Source organism: Mercurialis annua, linkage group LG7 (genome assembly GCF_937616625.2).
Source record: "Mercurialis annua linkage group LG7, ddMerAnnu1.2, whole genome shotgun sequence".
Classification (NCBI taxonomy): Eukaryota; Viridiplantae; Streptophyta; class Magnoliopsida; order Malpighiales; family Euphorbiaceae; genus Mercurialis; species Mercurialis annua.
In genome coordinates this window covers 6595846-6617594 of record NC_065576.1, presented here as the reverse complement: position 1 = coordinate 6617594, position 21749 = coordinate 6595846, and the positions used below count along the sequence as shown (strand labels likewise).

The window sequence follows — 21749 nt, the reverse complement described above, 5'->3', positions numbered from 1 at the left end:
AGACATCAAGCTCAACACATTGTTCACCTTCTTGTTTGCCTGAAAAATGGTTGGCAAAATATATTAATCCCACAATTTTATTTTGTTTGACAAATATACAATAATCTATAAATTTTTTTTTTATATATATATATATATATCCGCACACACGTCAGCTCTAAATTAGTCGTAAATATATTTGACAAAGGTCAAAAACATGATGATAATATGGTAAAATTTAAATTTCATGTATATGGTAAGTAGATCAAAATTGTGAATGAATAAATATATTTGTATATGACGTTTTAGTTAATATTTTAACTTTTTACTGAGAGATGATTTGTTTTTGCTAATTCAATTGTTATTTTTATATAATTAGAAGTGGGAGTACTTGTAGAAGAATTGAACTCCCAACTTTAACTATTTATTGTCAAATACTCGTAGAATTTGACCTATAAGTGATGATTTTGCTAATTCAACTGTTGATTTTGCTAATTTAACTGTTGATTTTGAGTCATGTAACAAGAATGATATTTTTAGGGATTGAAATTTCCTCAAAATTTAAATGAATTTGAGGGATCAAATTCACGATCTACACCATTTATTATAAAATGAACGGTGTAGATTAATTTAATTAAATTTATATATTTTTTATCTACACCATTCATTTTATAGTGAACGGTGTAGATCGTAAACTTGACCCCTGAGGAAATTCTAATTCTATTTTTAGTCATTTGCCTATTATAATAAGGAATTACCTGAACCATGCAATCTCCTCAACCTGTAACATCGCCACGAAAAATGCTGATTCATATTGCCATCTTCATTCTTATCTTTCACCGGCCTTAAAATATATATTATTTTAAGGACAATTTTGATCCCAAGTGATTTGAGAATTTACAATTGCTCCAAATCGTAATTGAATAATATTAGGACGTCCCGTAGTAGTTCAAGAGTAGATGAGGTAATTTGAGTTTTTAAAGATTTTTCGAACCAATAAGATAAATTTAAAATATTGTGAAGTTGGAGATCACATGGTGCTCTCACTTTAAAGCGGTCTCTATCCAATTTTTTTAAAAATAAGATTAATTAATTTTAAGAAAAAATAGCATTTATATTCTTAAGATTTAACTTCAATATCAAATAAGCCCTTAACATTTGAAACGATTCAAATATCCCCTAACGTCTTAAAAAGTGAACAACCAGGTCCTCATTTTGAATTATAAATGGGACGTTGGGGGCCTTATTGTCGAAATTGGAGGGTCTGATCGTTCATTTTTCAAGACATTAGGGCATATTTGAACCTTTTCGGACGGTTGAGGACTTACTTGATCCAAAGGCAAATTTTAAGAGCATAAATGACTCTTTTTCCTTCATTTTAAGGTTTTTTAATTTTATGTTTTTGTATATCTGATCCCTTAACTTTATATTTTTTATTATCTAGTCTCTAAATTTCCATATGGTCTTATCTGATCCATGAACTTTGATTTTTTACTTTCTCAGTTCCTCAAATGGATGCCCGTCTATTCCTTTATACGAAGCTCCGTGAATTAATAAAAAGCAATAGAACTATTTTCGGCTAATAATCATGGACGGTCCTCGACCTTTGCACTAAGCTTCCCTAAACCCCCTCACCTTTCAAAAACTTCACTAAACCCCCTGACCTTTATGGCGGCGCCATTCACGGCCCTTCTGAAAAAAAAAAACACAAAATCGCGGCGCCGCCAACGATTTAATCGTTTGCATGCGTTTTCCTCGCCACCTGTCGACCCACGTGACCTGTCCTCTGTCAGTTGCAACAGTCCCTCTCTCTGACATGCCGGTTGACTTTTCAAATTTTAAAATAAAAAAAAAAATTAACCGCTCGGTAACTTTTATCTCTCTTTCATCTTCTTTCTGACATACTCTTTCATCCTTCTCTTCTCTTCCCTTTTTTCTTCTGAAACTCATTCTCTTCCCTTTTTTCTTCTGAAACTCTCATTTTCACACCGCCATTGTCTCGTCGATTGCCTGTTCATCTTCCGTGCTTTCTGTGTTTTTGCATTGTGAAGAAGAAAAAATAACGAAGGAACAAAACATAAATTTAGAGTGAGAAAGATTGATTTTTACTCTTGTTATCTGGTTCATGTGGTTTAGGGTTTGATTAACGTGGTGTATTTACGCTCTCTGTGTGACAGGTTTTTATAGTGAAAGAATTACAAAAATGAGAAAGAAAGGAAAAGGAAAATCAAAGGAAAGAGAACGAACGGGACCACCTGGAACTGCTGGATGGGGTTTAATGGATGAGAGCGATAGTGACGAAGTGGTGGAAGGTATGTAGGACCACATAGTACTTTGGTTTCTGTAAATGTTTGTTATTCTATGCTTTGATTTATTAGCCGCTTTTGGACATAGGACTACAAGTTGCTTTATGTTTGTTTACTGCTGTAGGACCACTAGTTGGTTTGATTTGTTTAATCTTTGTACGAGTTGTTTATTGTTTTCACGTTTCTGTTGGTTGGCATTTACTATTATTTTTGTGTTGCTTGATGGTTGTTGGTGTGTTTAAATATTTGTCTGTTTGCAGTGTCACCAGGTTTTGAATTTTTTCAAATCAACCTTCACATTAATGGGTCATTGGGGGAATGGGGTTACCATGATGGGGAAGTGTCCACCGGCGTTTATTCTGTGTCTGGTATGACTATGAAGAAATTAGATAGATGGATGAAAAGAGAAAAAGTTGAGGGCTTAGTTGATTATTACTGGAAAGAAAAAGACAAGGAATTTCATGATTGGATTAGACCGATAAATCACGACGATGATGCTATGGAAATGGCAAGTGCTGGGAAGAGGGACGGAGAAGTGGATGTCTATGTTAGGAAACTGACCGTTAAAGACATTGAGGCTTTAGTCCCTCCGCCCCCCTCGCCCCCACATGTTGTAATTGAGGAGATACCAAATCCCAAAGATTTAGCTTATGTGTATCCCACTCCCGTGAAAAAAGTAAGGGGTAAACCATTGGCTACCAAGGCTGGTGGGAGTAAACCACTGGGTACCAAGGCTGTTGGTGAAGGTCCTTCAGAAAGTGGGGGGTCATGGATGAGTCCATATGTAAGTGAATATGTAAGTGAAGGGGCTTCTATGGTCCAGGGAAATACGCAGGCTCAGGGGAATGAAGGGGCAGATTTTTTGGGACAAACTGACACTGGGAATGATGAGGTTGCTGGTGAGCGGGCAAATGAAGAGGCAAGCGTTCAGATGACTGATGAAGATTGCCATGATAAGGGGGATGGGGCTGCTGAAGATTGCCAACTTATTGGAGCTGAGGCTGGGGCTGTGGATGGGGCTGAAGCTGATGCTGGGGCTATGGATGGGGCTGAGGCTGAGGCTATGGATGGGGCTGAGGCTGAGGATATGGATGTGGCTATGGATTTGGCTGAGGCTGAGGCTGGGGCTGCTGAAGATTGGCAAGTGAATGGGGTTGAGGCTGGGGCTAGTGAACAGCATGGGCCACAAGAGGAAGAAGTTCCAATTCAGGGGCCACATGAGGAAGCTCAGGATTTGGGGGCTGACGATGGGCCGCACATGGATGAGGTTGAGGGGCTGCATGATAAGGGTCCTACTCAACAAACTCAAGATGTGGACTTCGACAATTTCTTCCAGACCCAACATCAGCCCCCTTTTGAGGGTTTATTTGAGGACCAGAACAGGGAAATACCGCAAAGGCAAAGTGAAGACCAGCCACCGATGCCCACTGAAGAAGAGCTTCATCATTCACATGAATGGGTTGAAGTTGAAGATTGGGATGATGATCTAGATGAGTACATTGTGGATCCTGATTATGACATCTTGGATGGTGATGAAGATTTGACTACCGAGTTGAGGTCAAACGGTCAGTTGCCTGAAGAGAATGAAGAGAATGAACAGGATGAAGAGAACGAAGAGAATATTGGTGCTTCGCAGAACAGGGCTGGTGGGAGACCCAAAGGTAAAGCCCAATTTGAGTCTGGTGGTGTTGACAGAACAATTCACCAGGACACTGTGGGTGGTGATTCAGAGTACGTAGAGTCTGATGGAAATAGATCTATTTCAGATTCAGAAGAAGAGGGGGGGGAGGATTTTAATGTGTTTGATGAAGACCACGACCATGAGGGTCCAACTTTCTCTATTGGAATGTTGTTCACTGACAGGGAGCAGTTTAAGAAGGCCTGCCGTGAGTGGGGGATACACCACAGGTACCAACTGCACTTCCCTGTAAATGAGATAACAAGGGTGAGGGCAAAGTGCTACTCAAAGAGCAAATGTAAGTTCTACGTGTTTGCCTCAAAGCTGCACCTCAAAGATCCCAATGACAACACATTCCGAGTGAAGACCCTTGATCTGCGCCATACATGTCCTAAAGTGAGCAAAAACTTCCACCTGACTAGTGCAGTCCTCGCCGACAAGTACTTAGAAGAATTTAGAAACGATCCTGAATATAAGTCTGAAGTGTTTGTGAAGAAGATTCAGACGGACCTAAAACAATCAATAAGCATTCAGCAGGCAAGAAGAGCAAGAAGGGCAGCATTGGACAAATTGGAGGGTGATGAAGACCGGCAATATGAGAAGCTGTATGACTATAAGAGGGAGGTTTTGAGAACCAACCCAGGCAGCACGGTGGAGTTTAAAGAAGCAAGGGGGAAGTTCCAGGGAATGTATGTATGTTTTGATGGGTTGAAGCAGGCCTTCGTGAATGGGATGAGACAGATTGTCTGTCTGGATGGGTGCTGGTTGAAGGGTAAATACGGTGGTCAACTTCTTTCTGCAACAGGGATTGATCCAAACGACTGTATGTACCCCTTAGCATATGCCTGGGTTAAAACGGAGAACACGGAGACCTGGATGTGGTTTATTGGGCTACTATCAGTTGATCTGCACCTTACGAATGCCGCTGTTTTCATGTCCGATAAACAAAAGGTACAATCCTATCTTGATTAATGTGCTGTATTAGATTTTTTACATTAAGATCAGGGTCCTTTGGTGAATAATGTACAAACTATAGGGTGTGTTATTGATTGCATGGGTGATTATATTTCGTGCGCTTGTGCAGGGTTTGTTGAATGCTGTGAAGGAGTTGTTCCCATATTCAGAGCATCGATTTTGCTGGAGGCATTTGTGGGCCAATTTCAGGAGCACATTTCACACGCAACACATGAAGCCCTTCATCTGGAACATTGGAACAGCAACATACAAAGCAGCCATGGATAGAGCAATGAAAGCTCTGGAAGACAAACATGACGCTGGCTACAAATGGATCAAAGAGAGGGACAGGAAACACTGGTGTAGAGCGCTGTTCAAAGAGGAAGTTAAGTGTGATATCCTCCTAAACAACCTGGCTGAAGCATTCAACAAGTACATACTTGCTGCAAGAGAGAAGCCAGTGTTGACAATGTTCGAAATGATAAGGACGCAGCTTATGAAGAGGATTAATGACAAGCAGAAGTTTGGGGGAAACATGGAGGGTGAGCTGTGCCCAAAGATCAGAAAGAAGCTTGCTAAAATCATTGATTATGGTTGGAAGTTCACCGCAGATCCTGGTGGTAGCCCTCAGTGGCAGGTAGAGGGCCCAGGGGGCCAGTTCGTGGTTGATTTGGCTAACAGAACATGCACATGTCGAAGGTGGCAGCTTAGTGGAATCCCATGTTCGCACGCTACACCATGCATATATGGAAATAATCAACGGCCTGAAGAGTTTGTGGATGATTGCTACAGTGTAGCTACGTATCAGAGGGTATACAGCTATGTAATCAACCCTATGAATGGGCCAGACATGTGGGAAACAGACCCTGAGCCGGCTAATATCATACTCCCACCATCCCCAGTACATAAGAAGAAGAGGGGCAGAATACCAACGGCCAGGAAAAAAGAGGCGGAGGAACTAGAGAAACAAAGGGTTGAAAAAGCCAAGGAAGCCGCTGCAGGTAGGGAAAAGTTGCCAAGGAAAGGAAATATGAGAATGACGTGCAGTTTATGTGGTCAATATGGACACAATAAGAGGGGTTGCCTAAAGAGGAGTGGGGGTCAGTCAACTCATGAGGTTGGTGGTCCGTCAGCTGAAAGAGTGCCTGGTGGTCAGTCTGTTGAAAGAGAGCCTGGTGGTCAGTCTGCTGAACGAGAACCTGTGCTTCATGACTCTCCAGTCACCCTCCGCTGGATGATGGATGTAAGTGAATGTGTGGTTTTGTTGTTTTTAGTTTTTTGGTTTATTATTCCTTTAATTTTATTTTGGGTCTGTGTCTTTCCATGGCAGGGTACAAGTCAAGTCGTTCATAGGTCACCGAGTAGACGTGACACCTTTCCATTTGTGGATCAAGCAGTTCCGGCGGAACCTCCGCTTGCTGACCAAGGCCAACCAGACCAGAACCACCCAGGTGATGCAGAAGAGAATGCCTTCAACAGCCAACGGAGCAGTGTTGACGATGGAGCTCCGTCCCAACCTATCCCGACGCAAGCTGAAAAAGGAAAAGGGAAGCGGAGAGCTAAAGATGTTCCCTCTAGATACATGAACATCCTGAGGAAGAGATCCAAAAAAATGTAGTGCTGGAACATGGATTAGTGGTAGTTATTTTGCTAATTATTATTGTGGTGCACATAGGCAGTATTTTGAACCATGCTTTTGATTGTTTTGAGCCACAATGTTGTGGTTGTTTTAGGAATGGAATGTTATGAAACTTAGGAATGTTATGTAATTAATTCTTGAATCAGTGTACAGACATGAAAATTCTTAATATAAAAGTACTCTACTAAAGACTTCGGAATCGAAATTAACACCAGAAAAGTTGAGTTACATAAAAAAACGATCAATAAGACAAGTTTCACAAATGATTTATAAGCCTTCAGTTCCCCTATTATTTTCTCTAATCCGAGCAGCTGTGAGTTCATTCTTCAATTCTCTAATCTCCATCTGCAGTCCCCTATTTGCAGCATACAAGTCTGTTAGCTCCAGCTCCATCCCCTCAATTTTGTTAGCAGCTTTAAGAAGCTCGTCCTCCACTTCAATTGCATCAATTATACTTGCTCTGTCAATCAAATGCTTCAGCTCGAATACATCTCCTCTGAGCTTTTCCCCTTCTTTCTGTAGCTCTCCATTTGATCTCTTCATAGTATACAACATGTGCTTCAGGTGAGGAGCATATTCCTCGTCATACCACATGAAGAAGGGGCATCGATTCACCCGCATCTATACACAACAGTTGGCTTTAGAAAATGCCATATAAAAAATACAAACACATTGAATAAAACCCTAATATCCAAATGACTCAAATCAGAAACCCCAAAATTACCGTTTTACAAACCCTAATATCCAAATGACCCAAATCAGAAACCCAAAAAATTGTCGTTTTACACAAGAAGAAGAATTTCATACAACTAACCTTAGCATTTGGACATCGAAAGAATCGCCTCCCAGGATGCTTTTCAGTCCAACACACCATGACCTTCGCCTCCAATCCGCATTTGCATTTAGGAACATTGCACACAGGGAATCCATCTACATAATCCTCTTCTGAAAATCCTTCGGCCATAATTAGGAGATCGACACAAGAAAGAACCCTAAAATCGACACAAATGGAAAGGTGTCACGTCTATAACAGTTTATAACAGTTTATGTTTGTCTATTGTTTTTTAGCAACGATAAGGTCAACATTTTACATAATCACCTAAGGTACTTATCCTATGTTTTAAATATCATCCACGGTACTCATTCTTTTATTTCAGGATCAACCATGGTACTTCAACTTTTAATGAACTATCACTTAAAGTACTTAATCTTGATAATTAAAACAATAAAGGTTCGTTGGTAATTAAAAAAGGGACATCTGTCACACCTGACAACGAAAAGCAAATCTGAACCCTGCATAAATGAAGGTGCAACACATTATTCAACTGAACACTCAACCCCTTTCTGAAAACCCTCGTCTCATTTTTTTTCTTACCAGCCTTCCCATAGATCTCCACTCCCAAGACACAACGACAATGGAAGGACAAGCTAAACAAGTTGTGTGCGACTGTGGAATTCCATGCCGTATGCAGATTTCCTCCACCGAACGAAATCCAGGACGGAGATTTTACGGCTGTTCGAAGAGAAATGTAAGTATTTTTTTAAAACTTAATCTTCATTTGTTGCCATTTAACTGTCGTTTGACCTACACTACACAGAATCAATGCGATTTTTTTGCGTGGGTGGATAACGACATGGCCTATCAGATGACGATGGTCAGGAATTTGAAAAGTGAGGTTAATGGCATGACTGAAGAACGCAACAAAGCTCTACTGGAACTAGTTCATGCCCATACTCAGGTGGCGGCTAAAACTGACGAACTGGAGCAACTTAATGAGGCCTTCGAGGGATTGAAGGAGTCCATTGAGATGTACCACGAAGAAAATGTGCTTATGATCCAGGATAGTGGTCTGCAACTTATGGAGATAAACACTCTGAAGAAACACGTCAAGCTGATGGAAGTCAAGTGCTCAGACATGGAGAGGAAAAACAAGATCATGAGGATTAAGTGGTCATGCATGAACCATACGTATTTCATTTCTCTAAAAATAAATTTATAAAATTTCCAACATATAAGTGTCTTTGAATAAGATAACAACATATCAGGAAATAATAAACAATGCTAAATTATGAAATAGCACATATAAAAAACATATAAGTGTTTTAAAATAAAATAACAACAATATCCGGAAATACAAAACAACGCTACATTTATTTGTTCTTTCGTTTTTATTTGTTCTTCTGTTTTTTGCTGCACCCTTCTTCTGGACCTTCAGCCACATCAGATGGGCCTTCAGCAGCAGCAATCTCCACTTCCAAGGCTTCTACTTGGCCCTCATCTTCAGTGCCGTACCACTCTAGCAACAATAATTCATCACCTGGACCTTCTTCAACTCCCGCGGCATCTTCAACTGCCTCCACTGGACCATCTTCAACTGGCTCAAATGGACCATCTTCTTCAATTTCTTTCAATTCTAACTTGGGTCCACTCTCAGGCACCAAATTATGCACATCATCAGAGGTTAAATATCGAACGTAGACATCAACCACACCTTCTTTTAGTGCAGCCCTTGCCATCTCCTCAACATCTCTATCATGTTCAAGAGGTTTTATCCCTCGATGATAGTCCAACTCTGGCTGCCTCCAATAATACATAACCAGCCCCTTCACTCCAATTTTTTTGGCCCACAAATCAAGCCTATTCAGTGACAGTTGGGAAATGTCAAAACATCTTGCACACACGTCGCCCCACAAATAACCACCTTCTCCAAATTCTCCATCATAGTGCAGAACAATTTCCAGGATCTGAGAATCCACTTCCACAGTACGGGCTGTTCAAACAAACAATATGGAGACATTCATTCACAGACATTATGCAAAACAAATCAACAAATTTTACAACCAACTTGAGAATAACTCCCCCCAAAAAACATACCCATAAACCTAAAAATTTACAATAAACCTAAAATCACAATTTCAAGTACCCAAAAACACATACCCAAAAACCAACAAAATTACCCTAAACACTAAAATTAAAATTCGAACCTGGCCGTTTCTTCCCTTTCGTCTCATCACTGCCGAAGAAGATCTTTTCTTTTCCCATTATCTTCTTAGCCTGTTTTACCATATAAAGATATCAATACCAAAAAAGTGTGCACATGACACTAACTTTACAAAAATTGATCAACCATTTTTTTTCATACCCGGATTTGTTCTTCCTCGAAATGCAACGCAGGCGAACTACAGAACGAGAGAAAATGAAGAGCAACCAAACGACGATGACAAACGTCTAGGTCAGAGGAGATGGGAAATAGAAAAAGACTGATTTCAAAAACAAATATAATGAAGAAGAAAGAGTATGTCAGAAAGAAGATGAAAGAGAGAGAAAATTTACCGAGCGGTTAATTTTTTTTTTTGATTTTAAAATTTGAAAAGTCAACCGACATGTCAGAGGGAGGGACTGTTGCAACTGACAGTGGACAAGTCACGTGGGTCGACAGGTGGCGAGGAAAACGCATGCAAACGATTAAATCGTTGGCGGCGCCGCGATTTTGTGTTTTTTTTTTTCAGAAGGGCCGTGAATGGCGCCGCCATAAAGGTCAGGGGGTTTAGTGAAGTTTTTGAAAGGTGAGGGGGTTTAGGGAAGCTTAGTGCAAAGGTCGAGGACCTTCCATGATTATTAGCCACTATTTTCACATATGAAAAGTAATAAAATCATTTTGTGAGACGAGAGAATGAACGGGCATCCGTTTGAGAACATGGGGAATCGAAAAATTAAAGTTCATGGATCAAATATCAAAGTTCAGGGACTAAATAAAAGTTTAGGGACAAATATAAAATAAACACCTTAAAATGGATTAATGAAAAAACTGTAATACCCCAAAATATTTAATTATTTAATTGGGTCACGTGTCCAATTTCGAGTCGCCAGAGTGGCGACATAGGAAAGTTATCCGATAAAATTAAGATAAATAAGTTTTAGTAGGTCGGTTTTGGAAAAGATTATATACGAGAATTTAATGTTATATTTCAATTCTAAAGTTGGAATTGGAATTAAAAGGAAAAATGTCAAGTAAAGCCCAAAATAAAGTACAAGGACGAAAGTGGTAATTTAGCCACTTTGTGTTGAAAATGAAAATTTCAGATTTTTGGCGGTAAAATATTAATATTGAAATTCGTATTGTCTATCGAATATAAATAATACGTATAAGTTATGATTAAAGAGTTAATTGATTTAGTTATGGACTAAATCGAACAAAAGAAAAGTTCAAGGTTAATTTGTAACAAATAAAGAAAACAAGGATTTAAGTGGTACATTGACCATTACATATATAAGAATCAATATGAATAAGGAATCAGAGAAGCATCCAGAATCCTCACGTTTTTATCGTTCCTCTTACGCTCTCACCGTCGTTCGCTCGCCGTTTCGCCGTTCGGAGTCCGTTTCGAGCGATTTTCGCGGTAAACTCTTCGGAATTGAATGCTCTACTGATCTTAAGCATCATATCAAGGTAATATTTCGGTTTTTGGTGGTGAAAATGGTGTTTTGTAGGCTGTTTTGTTAAGAAATTACGTTTGAATCGATACGTCAAGAATCAAGTCGTTTTTCATCGTTTTTGTAAGGATTATTGATAGATTTTTGTGTTTAAATGATGTGGGTATGTATTGGTATGAGTTTTGGAAGTTTTGGAGCCCCGGAAATGGTCTGGAGGCGCCGGAAAAACGTCGTACACGTCGGTGCACGACGTGCTGCACTTCAGCACGTCGTGCTGGCGCACGACGTGCACCACAAGGGGTGCACGACGTGCACCACGAAGGGCACGACGTGCACCACGAAGGGCACGACGTGCCCTTCACAAAAATTGAAGGGCACGACGTGCCAAGCTAGCACGACGTGCCCTACCTCGACCAAAACCTCCGTGGGACTTCCGGGAGCGAAAATGAGCCTCCGATAGCTTGAGTTGAGTGTGAAACTCAGTCAAATGTCCTGAAATGGATGTAAAACATAATAGAAGTGAATGTTAATGTGATAAGTAAGAATTCAGTTAAGAAAGTTACATAATTCTCGAGTACGAGGAATAGTACTCGATAAGTCGCAAGTACGACTAAGGATCATCGAGTTTACAAGCAAACTAGAAATGGAATCTAATCAACTTAAACTTAGAACTTAAAATTATTATACATATAAACATGAAATCTACGTCTAACTATTAAACGTTTCATCAGACGTACGAGAAAGCAGTGAGGGCACTAGAGGTGGTCTAATACGAGCATACCACCACATCGACTTCATAATTGATTGGATAGCGGTTTCTGTGAGTTGCACTTTACTTTCGTGTATTATATATTAAAGTTATTTTATATAGATATATATATACTGTTTACACGCATCGCATTATGTATAATTGTTTGAAATGTTATATGTTTTATTAGTTTCTATATATGAGAACTAGTATGCGATCCGAAGAAACTAGCTACCTATTGGGTGTCAATAGGCTGTGTCATCACCAGTATCGAGTCAGTCTAGTATATTTGCATTTGAGAAATGACTTGACACAGCTGGGAGCTGATGATGATTATAAAATTTACGTGGCCGGGCCACCAGCGAGTTAGACTCGCGATTGATATTTACGATTGAGTTTTTGATACGAGTGAGTACTCGGCTACGGTGTAGTCTGGAGTCCCCGTATCTAGTGGCTGGGCCACCAGCGAGTTAGACTCGCGATTGATATTTACGATTGGGTTGAATGATAATGATTATTCGAGAAATGTGTCGCATGCTAGGATATTAGTTTCGTACGGATCAAATACATGTTTATATGTTTTATATTATTGTTTCTTGAAATGCGATGCTATGTTTTTATGATAATACCGTTAGTAAATGCACACTCACTCAGTATTTTCCCAAATACTGATCCCTTACCTTTGATGTCTTTCAGGTGCTTAGCTTGTGGACTTAGCTAGAGGCCAATTTTTGAAGTCCAGAAGTCAGCTGTATATGTTAGTTTCTGACTTCTGTGAATGCTGCAGTAGTGGTCCTGTGTTGATAGAACAGTAGCCTAGACAGCAGTTCATTTTTATTGTATATACTAACTGTTGTTATTGTTTTATATGCATTTTGATAGGCTACGTGTTTAGTATATGATCCACGGCCCCAGATGCCGGTGAGATGTTTGAAACACTAACTGATGTATATAGTACCGCGAGGCCAGTTCGTACAGGGTACGGTAACTAGAGCCCGCGAGGTTTTGAGACAGTTAGTGTATATGTTTGATTATATGATATATGTATAAATTGTTTCTTCCGTTGTTTAATGTTAAATGTTTAGTGTATTCATTTATTATTTGCGAAAAAAAATTAATTGTGATTTTAGGCTTGCTACGGGTTCCGGAGCTACCACTCCCGTTCCCTAGCGCCGGTTGCGGCTCAATATTTTGGGTCGTGACAATGTCGGTATCAGAGCAGTTTGGTCGAGTTACCACTGCCAGATTTGTCTGATTGTCTGTTTGACTGGAAGTATTTGTCAGTATGTATACCTAGGAACTACTGCAGCAATGAGTCGGACCTTAGTTGTCTGTAATTGTGTTATATGTGTGTTAGTAGCAAGTGACGAGGCACGCGCAAATCAGGGTTATTACGATTAATTAGCATATGTATATACGAACGACTGAGATAATTAAGTGTTTATTTTTCATGCTGAGATTATTAAATGGTTATCTGCTTGCGAACTACGTGCGGCTGGATTAAGTACTAAATGGTTACAGCATTTTATAAGATGATATTAGAATTGCGTGAGGAAATGGGCTCAGATGGTCGCTTATGTTTGAAATTGTTTCTTTTCAGCATGTCTGGGCAAAACGGAGCTCAGTCGCATGCTGAGGAAGAACGGGAGGAAGCGCCTCCTATATTTCAAAACGGGTTTCATAATGAAGTAGGCGAACCATCTGGGATCCATCAGAATGGATTCCACGCAAATAATGGAGCATCGCCAGAAATATATCAAAATGGTTTTATGTCTGTGTCGGAGATAGGTAGTTCTTCTAGAAGCAGAGTTAGAGTGCATTCACCGGAGATAGAATACAGCGAAGAAGAGGAACTGGAGGAAGATCCGGAAGAGGATCCTGAAGAAGATCCTGAGGAAGACCCTGAGGAGGATCCTGAGGAGGATCCAGAAGAAGAATTAGAAGAAGAAGCAGAGGAGGAAAATCCTCAGGAAGAAGAGTATGAAGAAGAAGAACAGTTAGATGAGATAGATGTCCAAGAATACAGAGGTGACTATTTCTGGTCAAGTGTGCGGAGATACCGCAATTTGAGGGAAGATGCGGACATAGCTAACGGCCAGGCGCAGATAGCCCTAAACCAGGTTAGGAGGCAGATGCGTTCTTTTTCTAGAGGGATGTTAACTGTAGGAGCGTATTCTACTGATTTTCTGCGGATGGCTGAAGGAGTCCCTGATCTGAACGAAGATAATAGGACTATTAATCGCTGGTATGTCAGGGGTTTAGGACCTCAGTTTGATGAGCTGTATGAGCACGTGGACGAACATTTTAGCACACTTACTACAATGGCCCGTAGGATTGAAACAGAGCATGAGTGGGCAGGTGATCCGGTACGACCCTATTACTTTAGACGTGAGTACCACCCAGATTACGTTAGTACGTCCTCCAGAATTAGAACCAACCCCTATTTTGTGCAGAGAGGTGGAAGAAACTCCGGTAGAACAATTAGGGGCCGACACACTGGCGTAGTTATTAGGGAACCTAACGTTCCGCACCAGGCACCTCCAGGTATTAGTAATTTACGTGCTTTAAGTATTGTGTTTATGTATTTGCATTATTGTGTTTATATAATTGCTGCATTGCATAGTAGAATGTCAGTAATAGGTTTTGCCTTTAGAATAATACCTCAGAAAGTGAGAACCTATAGGAAGCGCTGTTATTAAATATGTGTCTAATGAAAGAAAATATATATAAATATAACTTTCAGAAACAATGATACAATAAATATCACATCATACATTTATCGCGAACGTAATTCCTGTATTACGTTCTAGAAGTTGTGAAGAAAGAGATGGGTTACTTACAGGAAGTCGATGTGAAACATCGGTATCTGCGTCTGTATATGATGTAGAATAGAATGTTGCAGAAACGGATGTGGTGAGTACAACAGTAGAAAATTTTGAATTAAATTGAGTTTTCGGAGATATGGAGAGAGAAGGAATGTGACAGAAAATGACAGCAGTACAAAAAAATTTGACAGCAATACAAAAATTTGAAATATACCCAATAAGTATAAAGAAAGCCGTTAATAGTCGCAGAGTGTATAATCTAGAGTAAGATTTATAATTTTATAAATTTTTTGAAAGTTTTTATGATTTTCAAAGTACAGTTGTGCTCAGACATCGCATGTAACATTACATAATTACGATAGGAATGCATAAGAAACTGATTTTCAAAATGTAGATCATGCATCATATCTTTACAATGATAAAAAAAAATGCGATTTTGAGCAACTCCTTGGTGATGAGAGGTGTCATCACTCTGAGCTACAATTGTACTAACGATTTTAAATGATTTATGAAAAGTGGTTTAGAAAGAGCTGCGCAGCCAAAAGAAGTTTTAAAGATCATTTTGTTCAGTGAGTAAACTCGGATATAAAGCCCTGCGACGAATAGTAAAAGATTCTTAATAAATAAGAATAAGACTTGTAAAACAAACTCCAATAACAGAATAAAGCCATGTTAATAATTATTGCAATAAAGCTAGTGGAGCTAAAGAAGAATGTGAATAAGGAATTATCGCCGGAGAGCATACGCAGTTAAGATGCGATGCGCTGACAATATTTAAGGATACGATGTTTATTCTTATGATAAAACGAAGAATGAAATGCCAGAGAGTCGTGTTAGACAAAAGAAACGTAACGAATACATAAGAATGATAAATATAATGATTATTCTTATGTTGAGATAAACGAAGTAGCAATCGAAAGTCATAATTGAAGGAGAGATTAAAAGTATGAAGGACGAGAAGATGGTAATATGAATAATGAACATTAAGTGAATGTTCTAGAAATACGTCATAAGGATTGTCAGAATAGAACAGCAGCAATAGAACTGCTATAAACGAAGGAAAGACGTAACGAATATAACAAGTAAAAGACAAGACAAGAGTCGATACTAGTACAAAGAGATCAAGTTATTTAAAGACAATTAGAATCAAGATATAAGTGCTAAGGAAGCATAAAGCGTATAGGACGACAGTGAATTGAAATTATTCCCTGACTTTGGGAATTACAAAGTAAGTACAATATAAATGTTAAAAACAATCGGAAAACCCTTCAAAAGAAGACGAGATATAGAATAAGAATAAGTTAAGGAACAATTACAATCAGTATCAAGATTGTATTGTAAAAAGTGAAAATAAAAATTGACAGTAAGAAGCAGAAGTTAAGCGAAAGCTGATTAACGAGAAAAATTCTCGAAATAGTTAAATGCTAGAGAAGCATGTAAGATTCTTAAGAGGTCATCTTGAATAAGGAACTGTGACGTAAAGGAAGAACATCATTGAATGAAAAGTCAATAAGAGATTCGAGGTAAACTTCAAAGGAGCAATTAGGTGAAAGTGAAGGGGATAAGAATATGAGTAATATTAGTGAACAAGGGAAACTGTACAAGCCATACGATCAGAAGTAACGTGAATTACGTGTCTAAGATAATGGTAAAGAACAAAGGATCACGACCAATAGAATGACGTGAAGCTCACGATAGCTTAAAGAAGCAAAGGAAGGAGAAATGGAAGATAGTGAAAAACGTATCAAGTTTAGTTACGTTAAAAGAAACTGAATATATTAGACATAGTCCAAATTGAGAAGGATTGTTTAATGAAGAATAAAGTGTCAGACGATGATAGAAAGGAGTGAGAAATAACAAGAACCAGCTAAGAAAGGAAAGTGATAACTACAGACGATAGTAAAGACCATAACTGCAGATTATGATTATGAGAGAAAATATTCATAGGAATACGCATAAAGTAAGTACGTCATAAAGGATGTAGATAACACGTTGTTGATTATCCATTTATAAAGAGGAACAAACAACAACTCAATGATTACTAAGAATGAAATTATGAATCGAGGAGACATTAGTCAGTGATTAACGACAGTCAAGAAGGGAAAGCCTGATTAAGTGGTGATGACCCAAGGATTGCGATATCAAAGAAACTACGACTAATGCGTAGTAATGGACGTAAAGAAAGGTATAAGGACAATTATAAGGTCCTAACAAGTTTTATGAAAATTCGAGGATGAATTTTTATAAGGGGGGAAGAATGTAATACCCCAAAATATTTAATTATTTAATTGGGTCACGTGTCCAATTTCGAGTCGCCAGAGTGGCGATATCGGAAAGTTATCCGATAAAATTAAGATAAATAAGTTTTAGTAGGTCGGTTTTGGAAAAGATTATATACGAGAATTTAATGTTATATTTCAATTCTAAAGTTGGAATTGGAATTAAAAGGAAAAATGTCAAGTAAAGCCCAAAATAAAGTACAAGGACGAAAGTGGTAATTTAGCCACTTTGTGTTGAAAATGAAAATTTCAGATTTTTGGCGGTAAAATATTAATATTGAAATTCGTATTGTCTATCGGATATAAATAATACGTATAAGTTATGATTAAAGAGTTAATTGATTTAGTTATGGACTAAATCGAACAAAAGAAAAGTTCAAGGTTAATTTGTAACAAATAAAGAAAACAAGGATTTAAGTGGTACATTTACCATTACATATATAACAATCAATATGAATAAGGAATCAGAGAAGCATCCAGAATCCTCACGTTTTTATCGTTCCTCTTACGCTCTCACCGTCGTTCGCTCGCCGTTTCGCCGTTCGGAGCGTTTCGAGCGATTTTCGCGGTAAACTCTTCGGAATTGAATGCTCTACTGATCTTAAGCATCATATCAAGGTAATATTTCGGTTTTTGGTGGTGAAAATGGTGTTTTGTAGGCTGTTTTGTTAAGAAATTACGTTTGAATCGATACGTCAAGAATCAAGTCGTTTTTCATCGTTTTTGTAAGGATTATTGATAGATTTTTGTGTTTAAATGATGTGGGTATGTATTGGTATGAGTTTTGGAAGTTTTGGAGCCCCGGAAATGGTCTGGAGGCGCCGGAAAAACGTCGTACACGTCGGTGCACGACGTGCTGCACTTCAGCACGTCGTGCTGGCGCACGACGTGCACCACAAGGGGTGCACGACGTGCACCACGAAGGGCACGACGTGCACCACGAAGGGCACGACGTGCCCTTCACAAAAATTGAAGGGCACGACGTGCCAAGCTAGCACGACGTGCCCTACCTCGACCAAAACCTCCGTGGGACTTCCGGGAGCGAAAATGAGCCTCCGATAGCTTGATTTGAGTGTGAAACTCAGTCAAATGTCCTGAAATGGATGTAAAACATAATAGAAGTGAATGTTAATGTGATAAGTAAGAATTCAGTTAAGAAAGTTACATAATTCTCGAGTACGAGGAATAGTACTCGATAAGTCGCAAGTACGACTAAGGATCATCGAGTTTACAAGCAAACTAGAAATGGAATCTAATCAACTTAAACTTAGAACTTAAAATTATTATACATATAAACATGAAATCTACGTCTAACTATTAAACGTTTCATCAGACGTACGAGAAAGCAGTGAGGGCACTAGAGGTGGTCTAATACGAGCATACCACCACATCGACTTCATAATTGATTGGATAGCGGTTTCTGTGAGTTGCACTTTACTTTCGTGTATTATATATTAAAGTTATTTTATATAGATATATATATATATACTGTTTACACGCATCGCATTATGTATAATTGTTTGAAATGTTATATGTTTTATTAGTTTCTATATATGAGAACTAGTATGCGACCCGAAGAAACTAGCTACCTATTGGGTGTCAATAGGCTGTGTCATCACCAGTATCGAGTCAGTCTAGTATATTTGCATTTGAGAAATGACTTGACACAGCTGGGAGCTGATGATGATTATAAAATTTACGTGGCCGGGCCACCAGCGAGTTAGACTCGCGATTGATATTTACGATTGAGTTTTTGATACGAGTGAGTACTCGGCTACGGTGTAGTCTGGAGTCCCCGTATCTAGTGGCTGGGCCACCAGCGAGTTAGACTCGCGATTGATATTTACGATTGGGTTGAATGATAATGATTATTCGAGAAATGTGTCGCATGCTAGGATATTAGTTTCGTACGGATCAAATACGTGTTTATATGTTTTATATTATTGTTTCTTGAAATGCGATGCTATGTTTTTATGATAATACCGTTAGTAAATGCACACTCACTCAGTATTTTTCCAAATACTGATCCCTCACCTTTGATGTCTTTCAGGTGCTTAGCTTGTGGACTTAACTAGAGGCCAATTTTTGAAGTCCATAAGTCAGCTGTATATGTTAGTTTCTGACTTCTTTGAATGCTGCAATAGTGGTCCTGTGTCGATAGAACAGTAGCCTAGACAGCAGTTCATTTTTATTGTATATACTAACTGCTGTTATTGTTTTATATGCATTTTGATAGGCTACGTGTTTAGTATATGATCCACGGCCCCAGATGCCGGTGAGATGTTTGAAACACTAACTGATGTATATAGTACCGCGAGGCCAGTTCGTACAGGGTACGGTAACTAGAGCCCGCGAGGTTTTGAGACAGTTAGTGTATATGTTTGATTATATGATATATATATATATATATATATAAATTGTTGCTTCCGTTGTTTAATGTTAAATGTTTAGTGTATTCATTTATTATTTGCGATTGTTATTTTAGGCTTGCTACGGGTTCCGGAGCTACCACTCCCGTTCCCTAGCGCCGGTTGCGGCTCAATATTTTGGGTCGTGACAAAAACAAAAGGCTAATAGTCACCGATTACCCCTTATTTTTGAGTCTGTGATCACTAAACCCCTCATGTTTAAAAACGATCACTAAACCCCCTAATTTTTGCGGCGGCGCTCGCTAAACCCTTTGAGCCCAAAATTCTGCGATTTATCCCCATATCAGGTGTCAGCTGACACCTCACTAAAGAATCCAAAATACCCTAAAAGTCTAATTAATTTTTTTTTAAGAATTTAAACAACCGAATCCAATCCAATTAAATCCAACTAAGCCACTTCATCCTAATTTTTTTTAAGAATTTAAACAACCGAACACAACCCTAGCTACGAAGAACAGATTCATGCCCTATTCTTCAACGAAGAACAAATTTAAGTCTGTTCTTTGTTGAAGAACAAATCAGAGAAGACGGTCGAAAAAAATTACGACCGTGGAGGCGGCGGGCGGGCGTCAGTGGCCGGAGAGCAGTGGGCGGAGAGCGGTGGGGTGGCGGTTAGGGGTGAAGTGGTTTGGTTAGATTTAATTAGCTTGGATTTGATTTGATTGGGTTGGGTTGTTTTAGTTTTTAAAATTTTTTAATTGAATTTTTGGAGTATTTTGGCGAACATCTGACACGAGGACAAATTTATGTTGGGTCTGACATGAAAAAGTCGCCGCCAGGTCATCTTTTTTAAAAAAAATCGCTGATTTTTGGGATCAGAGGATTTAGCGAGCGCTGTCATAAAGATCAGAGAGCTCAGTAATTATTTTTAAACATTATGAGACTTAGTAATTATAGACCCAAAAGTCATAGTACATGGGTGATTATTAATTTTTTTTTTCCAAATTTTGGTGGTTTTAATGGGAGGCGGGCTGAATTTTGATCTTTTTGATGGAAAAACCTCCTTTTCACCCATATATCTATATAATAGCCTTCTTCTTTTTTGTATTTTTGAATAAATTATCTAGACTTCAGAGTTTTGCTGTATGTTGATGATTTTTTTGTTGTTTTTTTAAACTAGTATGAGTGGATTTTTTAATTGGGTAAGGGTTTAAAGATTGGAAAATTAGTTGTATAAGTCGATTGATCAAGATCATTATTTATACACGTTTTGGTACCATGTATTTGGACTGTATTTACAGTTTTGCCCTAGATATTTAAATGGGAATGAGGTAATTTAGTACACATGAAGTCTACTAAATGGTATTTTGACCTGTGGTTCAAGGGTGTAACTGAGTCGAATCAGGTTGGAACACTGTGAAACTTGATTCGATTCGACTCGAAAATCTGAAACTTGAAATTTGACTCGAACTCGATTGAGTTTCATTTTAAAATTTCGAGCTCCATATTGGTAGAATAATTAAAATTTAAACTTAACTCGACTCTATTATCTATATAAATATTTTAAAAATTAAATTTTAATACAAAAGAATATTATTATAAATATATATCTATATCTATACTATATATAAAAGTACGGATGGGGGGGGGACAGGAAAATTTACTGAATAATCCTTTTCAGTTTACTACTAAATAAAGATTTTATAGTCATTCACTAATAAGTTATTTAATTAATCACTATTGTAATTAAAGTCCTAATTAGAATAGGTAGCTAAATTATCTCCAGTTAGTTTTTAATATGTAAAAAATAACTAAATTGTCTTCAAATTAGTAGGAATACCAATCTTTTAGTTTGATTGAACTACACAATTATAATACTGTATTTGGTCAATATAATATTATTTAAATTTTTATTTTATTATTTTTAAAGATATTATTGTTTACGACAAAATTAAAAATATGGCCTGAAGGCCATAAAAGTCCATATTCTTTTAAAAAAGATAGAAAAAACTACGTGGATAATTTCAAAGATCTCAGAGGTTGGTTTCAGGAGATTTGATTTTTGAGAAGTTAATTTCAGAGGTTTGACCATTAATCTCAGGTTTTAACATTGACCTTTGACAGAAAAAGATTAATTTGGTTTCAGAAGATTTGACTTTTGAGAAGTTAATTTCAGAGGTTTGACCGTTAATCTCAGAGGTTTTGACCTTTACCTTTGACAAAGAAGATTAATTTGGTTTCAGGAGATTTGACCTTTGAGAAGTTAATTTAAGAAGTTTGACCACTAATATCAGAGGTTTTGACCTTTACCTTTGACATAAAAGATTAATTTGGTTTCAGGAGATTTGACCTTTGAGAAGTTAATTTCAGAGGTTTGACCATTAATCTCAGAGGTTTTGACCTTTACCTTTGACATAAAAGATTAATTTGGTTTCAGGAGATTTGACCTTTGAGAAGTTAATTTCAGAGGTTTGACCATTAATCTCAGAGGTTTTGACCTTTACCTTTGACATAAAAGATTAATTTGGTTTCAGGAG

General features: G+C 38.1%; 3 protein-coding genes across 3 annotated transcripts; 1 reads left to right on the top strand and 2 right to left on the bottom strand.

Annotated features, from left to right (window-relative positions):
* The first annotated feature begins 1562 nt into the window (after positions 1 to 1562).
* On the top strand, positions 1563 to 6745 carry LOC126655277 (uncharacterized). The gene is made up of 5 exons (XM_056103721.1): positions 1563 to 2067; positions 2157 to 2291; positions 2546 to 4914; positions 5048 to 6160; positions 6248 to 6745. The coding sequence occupies exons 2-5, from the start codon at positions 2183 to 2185 to the stop codon at positions 6533 to 6535; spliced, it is 3879 nt and encodes a 1292-aa protein (XP_055959696.1). The 5' UTR covers positions 1563 to 2067; positions 2157 to 2182; the 3' UTR covers positions 6536 to 6745.
* A 2-nt stretch (positions 6746 to 6747) lies between these two features.
* LOC126655292 (uncharacterized protein At4g04775-like) lies at positions 6748 to 7862 on the bottom strand. Its single transcript, XM_050349412.2, has 2 exons — positions 7371 to 7862; positions 6748 to 7177 (listed from the first exon to the last, which is right to left on the bottom strand). The coding sequence occupies exons 1-2, from the start codon at positions 7518 to 7520 to the stop codon at positions 6824 to 6826; spliced, it is 504 nt and encodes a 167-aa protein (XP_050205369.1). The 5' UTR covers positions 7521 to 7862; the 3' UTR covers positions 6748 to 6823.
* Positions 7863 to 8598: 736 nt separating this feature from the next.
* Positions 8599 to 10156, bottom strand: LOC126655289 (uncharacterized). Its single transcript, XM_050349410.2, has 3 exons — positions 9700 to 10156; positions 9542 to 9611; positions 8599 to 9327 (listed from the first exon to the last, which is right to left on the bottom strand). Exons 2-3 carry the CDS (start codon positions 9597 to 9599, stop codon positions 8726 to 8728), a joined length of 660 nt encoding a protein of 219 aa, XP_050205367.1. The 5' UTR covers positions 9600 to 9611; positions 9700 to 10156; the 3' UTR covers positions 8599 to 8725.
* Positions 10157 to 21749: the final 11593 nt, after the last annotated feature.

Bases quoted from the DNA above. Each gene is read 5' to 3' on its own strand.
- LOC126655277 (XM_056103721.1), top strand. From the start codon at position 2,183: ATGAGAAAGAAAGGAAAAGGAAAATCAAAGGAAAGAGAACGAACGGGA. The intron at 2,292-2,545 runs GTATGTAGGACC...GTCTGTTTGCAG, and splicing joins TAGTGACGAAGTGGTGGAAG to TGTCACCAGGTTTTGAATTT. The intron at 6,161-6,247 runs GTAAGTGAATGT...TTTCCATGGCAG, and splicing joins CCCTCCGCTGGATGATGGAT to GGTACAAGTCAAGTCGTTCA.
- LOC126655292 (XM_050349412.2), bottom strand. From the start codon at position 7,520: ATGGCCGAAGGATTTTCAGAAGAGGATTATGTAGATGGATTCCCTGTG. The intron at 7,178-7,370 runs GTTAGTTGTATG...TGTTGTGTATAG, and splicing joins TTCGATGTCCAAATGCTAAG to ATGCGGGTGAATCGATGCCC.
- LOC126655289 (XM_050349410.2), bottom strand. From the start codon at position 9,599: ATGGGAAAAGAAAAGATCTTCTTCGGCAGTGATGAGACGAAAGGGAAG. The intron at 9,328-9,541 runs GTTCGAATTTTA...TTGTTTGAACAG, and splicing joins GAAAGGGAAGAAACGGCCAG to CCCGTACTGTGGAAGTGGAT.